The sequence below is a fragment of the Lactuca saligna genome, chromosome 5 (assembly GCF_052625555.1).
Source record: "Lactuca saligna cultivar CGN05327 chromosome 5, ASM5262555v1, whole genome shotgun sequence".
Taxonomy (NCBI): domain Eukaryota; kingdom Viridiplantae; phylum Streptophyta; class Magnoliopsida; order Asterales; family Asteraceae; genus Lactuca; species Lactuca saligna.
Genome location: NC_136421.1, coordinates 286216673 through 286223169, shown reverse-complemented (window position 1 = coordinate 286223169; position 6497 = coordinate 286216673). Strand labels below are relative to the sequence as shown.

Here is a 6497-nt window from a genome sequence, read left to right as displayed (position 1 = left end):
ATTTTGGAATTAAATGTTTGGCCTTTTGAGGAATTGACTACATCACTTTTACTACTCACCAAATAGTAGTTGAACAATCAATTTTATGGTAATTGATTAGCTCATTACCCATACTTCTAGAATAAATATACATAAATTTTGGAATTTAATATATATATATATATATATATATATATATATATATATATATATATATATATATATATATATATATATATATATATATATATATATATATATATATATATATATATATTATTGAACTCAATTTCAAGATAGTTGCATAATCTTGACTACATCAAAAACATATTGATATAGAAGTATTCTTCTCCTTTATAAAGTCTTTTTAAATACGTGGAAACTGCTCTAAGTTTTAAAGATTAATAATAAGATAAATAATAGAGAAAGGAGGGCAAAATAACCTATAATATAAAATTCTTAGTCAAACCGTAATATCTAATGAAGAAAGATAGAGGCGAAAAAACGAAGAAATAAGCATGTGGTCAAGAAAGGGCAAAATATTATTTACATAAGCAAGCATGCGAATTGCGTTTAGTGGTTTTCTCTCAGTTGTTTAATTAGTCAAAATCGCATGAGCCAAAACGACATGCTTGATATATGTTAATGCTAGTGTCGGTGGCTGCCAGTGGGTGGTTGTTGTGGGCGGGGAGTGGCGGTGTTGGTGGTGGTGGTGGTGGTGGTTGTGGTGGTGGCCACTCGTTCACAAGAAGGACACATGGTGAGAGTGGTGGCTGGCATTTGCATGTAGAATGGTTGAGAAGTCTTTAACGCACGTAGTTCTTGAAGCTCCTTTTGCAATCTTCGGTTTTCTTCAGTTAGCGTTTCACAACATCTCTTTAAATACTCACAATCGACCTCCGTTTGCTTCAGTTTTGTCCTGTGATTATTTCATCAGATTTGTTTCAGTTTTTCTCTTGTTAAATTATCTTTATTCAAAAATAAAATTCGTCAAAATATATATAGCATAATCATTACCTTGCCCTTCTGTTTTGAAACCAAACTTCGACTTGTCGTGGACGAAGATTTAACTGCTTTGCTAAAGCTTGCTTTTGTTTCTGCAAAAATAATGGATAAATAATATTAGTCAAGAAAAATGTATTCATAGCCCAAATAATAATAAACAGAATACACTTTCGCAACATTTTTCAACTACCTATAGTTTCAAAACCATACAATTAAAATGTAAATGACATGATGACGTGCAACTTTTATCATGTCATAAAGATATATTTTCACAAAAAAGTTGGTGTTAATATAATGCATCCCATAACATATAATCAATGAAATAGTACAAACATAACATACGCTTCTTGACAAAGTAGCACAGAATATTTACTACACCCAAATCATTTATTTCTTGTACTTGTGTCTTTGTGAGATATATTATGATGGGTGCATTGATGTTTGGCCGGATACATTCGGACCATCTTATAATATGATCATAACGAATGGGACCAGAAGTTTCTTGATCCACATACACATAATATTATCTTAAATTTTGATAAAGAACAGAAAGTCTCACAGCTAACTGATACTAACTTGAGTTTATTCGATTTAATCATAATAATAATTATAAAGAAGCTTCGAGTTCTTGAGTTTGAACATATAATGTGTGTTTAGAAGCATATGCAAAATCTTGAGAGCTTGAATGCCACAGTTAGTAAATTCACGAGAATCATGAGTTTAAATGGTAGATATCCCAAGATCATCTTAAAAAACTTCAAAAAAGATGACATCTTTTGCGACTTCAGACATATATACACATAACTTAGACTGTGTATATATGTTCAAGCCCTAAACTCCAAGAACTACAAATATATTGTATGATTTCACTTTACAATGTTTCATGGTTTAACCGAAAAACTTTTTAATCTGAATCAAATATGATATAATTAATACCATTCAATTTCTTATATAAATTACGAACGATTTGAACACTTCAATCCCAAGATGAAATGCATGCCAATATCGAGAGAGAGAGAGAGAGAGAGACTTACAGGGTTGAGGGTACTGTGTTCTTTGAAGCTATCTTCAAGAAAAGCAGATTGTTCTTTAGTGAGTCGGAGCTTTTTTCGGGTCAACCCGTTCTCATCTTCATCACTCATACCACCTCCTCTTGAAGAAGCTCTTTGATCACTTTCGGTAGCCTCTACCAACTCCAAATTAACTGTTGCTAGATCCAAATCTCTTTTCCTCGAATGGAATGATCTTCCACAGTTACTGGTTTTGAAGATGGAAGAGAAATCCATCTGAAAGGATGACGTACCACTGTTACTGTTGTTCGGAGATGACTCTCCGCCGGCGGTTTCTTCCATGTTTTCCTGATCAGACACAACCGCCAACGGCTTAACATCAAGAACTTGCACCGCTTTATTCTGCGAACCCATTTCTGTTATCACTGTTCCACAAGCAAGATAATAAAATTAAAATCAACGAAGCAAAAACTGAAACATTAATTTGGATACAAAATCTCAATTATGAATGTTGGGTTTTACAGTTTTTTGAGAGCCACGGGAAGGACCGGTGAGAAGGCGTTGGTGGTGGTGCAGATCGGAGAACAGGAGAAAAAGGAAGGAGATCAAGTTGCAGTGGTGGTGGTGGCGGTGATGGATCCGATGAAGAAGAAGAACTTCTTTTCTCCTCAGATTTCCGATGTGCGTCATCATCATCTTTCTCTCTCATCATGTTCTTGAAGTTAAGCTCTTCAAGATTTTTACTACCTCCCAACCCCATGCAAAACCCTAAATCCTTCATCTTCTGCTGCTGAGATCTGCTGTGATGATCCAACAATGAAAAGGGTTTTGGAGTATCTCCCAAGCTCAAAGCTAGTTCCATACTTTGTCTCTCTAAAAACTCTATCTCTCTCTCTCTAGAAAATCTGTAATGACATGGGAACTATCTACGGACAAAGGGAGACTTATATAAATGATGTTCTAGGGTACAGTATGTACGTATTGAATTAAAGAGCTTCTAGAGAGAGAAAGAGAGGGGATAGAGAGAGAGATTTTCTTGAAATTGTTAAAAAAGAAAGAAAAGGAGTTTAAACAAATGGAAATTGTATAAACACACGGCCCAACAACAAAGACAAAGTCATTTCTTTTAATGTTGTTTTGTTTATTTCCAATTAGAGCACTTGTTTTTGTTTGTTCTTTTGGTTTTTTAAAGTATCTTTCTTTGGATTTGGTTTAGGGGGAAAAGATTGACCAAACACAAATCTCGGTTGACAATCGCACGTGAATTTCTTTATTTATATAGCATGCCTACTTCTTGTGACTACAAGACTAAAGAGATAATATTTGCAATATTCATACACAAAAAGATTTGGTCGAGATAGTCGTAACCCAAGCAAGGCTAGAATTGTCTTTTACTTACGCAAAGAACTGAACAATGGTCTTTTACTTGGCGTTTCACAAAATGTACAGCGTAAGTTTTTATTCACATCATATCTGTGTTGTAGTTTATGTTTTTAATTGCGTCAAAAAAGAAAATAATCACATGATCATATCTGTTGTAATCTAAGTTTTTCATTCTTCGACGTTAATTATTTCAAAGTATGATATGTCATTTTCTTATTTTTTTTATCAATTTATTAACATAAATAATTATTTTACTTTTAGAACAAAAAACATAAGACATTAATAATGATTAAAATTTTCTGTTACTTAAAAAAAACCGAAAATTAAAAGATTAATAAATAATATTTACTATTCGTTCTTTCTATATTTTTAGCTTTGTATATATGTTCAATTCAATTTAGGCAAAGATTTTATGTGTTTTTGTACCTTCCTACATGTAGTTTGATAAAGATTCTATATCTTTTCGAGCATCTTCATTCCACTTTTATTTTTCATCTTTTCTTTCATTTCTTCTTCCATTCATCTCCAATCCTACCATATTTATTCTCACATTTTAAAGAAAATGAATTGTATAACACCATAATTAGTGTTATACTATTAATTTCCCCTAAAGTAGGAATGAATTTTGAGTTTCGGTTTTAGTCCCTTTTTTTATATTTATACAAAACTAGTTTATTTTTATCTATTAATTATAATTTAAACGTATATTTAACACTTATAATATTGTATTATATATTATATTACGCTAATTAGTTATAAATATAAATTTTACTTTTTGTTTATTAAGTTCATATAAAAATTTAAATACATACTTAAATTTTAAAACATAATAACGTATTTCATAAAATCTTATAATTAAATGTTATAAATATAAGCTTGTTTATTTAATAGTATTGTAATGAAAAAATATAGATTACATATTTGTTAAAACCAAATTAGTAGAAGGGGTATGATTGACAATCTAAATAAATTGAAATAATAAAATATACAATGAATATACTTTTGGACGGTAAAAATAAGGTAAAAAATAAAGTAGGGTTGTAGATGAAATATCATTTACCTTATTTTTTACTTAATTTCTGCGGAGAAAAATGAAAATGGGTTGGAGATGAGCTAAGACTTTGTTAAATATCATATTTACCAATGTTACAAAATGATTTGTTCGTTTTCTAAGAATATATATATATATATATATATATATATATATATATATATATATATATATATATATATATATATATATATATATATATATATATATATATATATATAAAAAGTTAGGTTCATGTGAGATGACCTAATTTTGTGGGTTTGTTAGACGCAATCCTAGTAATTTATTTTGTAGAAAAAAAAGCACTTTTAAAATGCAAAATAATTGAAATTTTTCGATTTTTTTTTTCAAATATTATTTTCGTCATTTATATTTTTCAAAAGAAAAATTAAAAAATACAAAAAAAATAAATAAAAATAACGTTTTTTTTTTTTACATATTCTAATAGAATATTAGAATATTTTACATATCTGACAAATCTAGTAGAATATTCTAACATTCTAAAAATCACATTAGAGTATTTACAATATAATATTATATTAGAATATTTCATGTATTTTTGAAAAAAAAATTTATTTTTTTATTTTTTTAGGTAAAAAAAGTGATGAAAATAATAATTAAAAAAAGAATTTTCAGATTTTTCTTTTTATTTTGTACTTTAAAATTATTTTTAGATTGAATCTCACGGTCTCACAAAATTAGTATGGTCTCAAATTAACCTGAACATATATATATATATATATATATATATATATATATATATATATATATATATGTATATATGTGTGTGTGTGTGTGTGTGTGTGGGCGGGGGGGGGGGGGGGGGGGGTAGAATTTTCTTATCTTACCATTTTTAATCTTGAACGTATGCTAACATCTCAAGTAGGCTAAGATCTTGAAATGAGTCGAATATCTTGGGACTGCCATTGTGTTTCTTATAATATCTTATGCACGTATCAAAAGTTTGACTAGAAAAGAATAAGAGTGGATCAATAACACGTGGTCAAAGCCAAATGAATGTCGAGGGCCTTCGAGACATTCAAGTCAGACATTGATCAAGAATGATTTGTAGAATATTGGAATGTTTGTTATTTTAAATATGTATAAAAACCTAATTGTTCATCATTCATAGACACATGCTTACTTCTAATATCACCTTCATTCTCTCGATACTTAAGCTCTTCCACACTTACATCACGATCAGCTAGCACTTGTAATTTTATTTTGATTAATATAAGTTCTAAGGCAGACGATTTCATCACTTTCCAAGGTTTTATGTTGGAGATCCAAATGGATTAAGTGTTTTCCTCGTACATCTTCGTGTTCTTGCACTTACTTTGTAACACCATAAAATTTCAAACCAAAATTTTCATTTTCAACCACAATAAAACACAAGTCACATTTTCTCAAAAGTTTCAAGTATCGAATATCAACACATATTTCAAAAATTGTTTATCAAAAATCCAGGATCTTCCAAAAATATATCTCCAGCGTAGGTGTGTGTACAATCAAGTTGGTGCATTCCTGTGATCCTTGCAAGTACCTGAAATGCATAACACATAAAGCGGTAAGCACGAAGCTTAGTGAGTTCCCTAAAATACCGCACATAGCTCAATAGCCACTCGAGCCTATAACCCAGTAAGACCATCCGGTTAATGTGTCTCGATGGGACCCTTTGGTCCTACAGCTCGGTTTGGACCCTCCAGTCTTGTCTCGGTGGAAACCCTCCGGTCCCAAAACTCTGATTGGACCCTTCGGTCCAATCTCAGTAAACACAAAATATAGCATACATACATAATGCATAATATCACATAACTCAAATAAGCACATAAGACCCTCCGGTCACACACATATACCACTCATGGTAAAGTATAGTGAGAAGACTCATCTCATAAGAACTCGAATAATCTCGAACTTGAATCGTCGGTCTAGCCTCCGCCTAACACATACGATAATTATCCCTAATGACCAACGACTCTTATGAAGCTAGAGTAACCCTTCTATAACTCACAGAAGGGTAAAAGACCAGTTTACCCCTCTATGGGCTTAATAGTCCACAAATTGACCAA

The 6497-nt window shown here is 30.8% G+C and overlaps 1 protein-coding gene across 1 annotated transcript; it reads right to left on the bottom strand.

Annotated features, from left to right (window-relative positions):
• Positions 1-500: 500 nt before the first annotated feature.
• Positions 501-3038, bottom strand: LOC145048105 (homeobox-leucine zipper protein HAT14-like). Its single transcript, XM_078996521.1, has 4 exons — positions 2517-3038; positions 2019-2419; positions 997-1076; positions 501-898 (listed from the first exon to the last, which is right to left on the bottom strand). Exons 1-4 carry the CDS (start codon positions 2854-2856, stop codon positions 628-630), a joined length of 1092 nt encoding a protein of 363 aa, XP_078852647.1. The 5' UTR covers positions 2857-3038; the 3' UTR covers positions 501-627.
• Positions 3039-6497: the final 3459 nt, after the last annotated feature.

Bases quoted from the DNA above. Each gene is read 5' to 3' on its own strand.
- LOC145048105 (XM_078996521.1), bottom strand. From the start codon at position 2,856: ATGGAACTAGCTTTGAGCTTGGGAGATACTCCAAAACCCTTTTCATTG. The intron at 2,420-2,516 runs GTAAAACCCAAC...CTTGTGGAACAG, and splicing joins CCCGTGGCTCTCAAAAAACT to TGATAACAGAAATGGGTTCG. The intron at 899-996 runs GTAATGATTATG...AAATAATCACAG, and splicing joins TTTCAAAACAGAAGGGCAAG to GACAAAACTGAAGCAAACGG.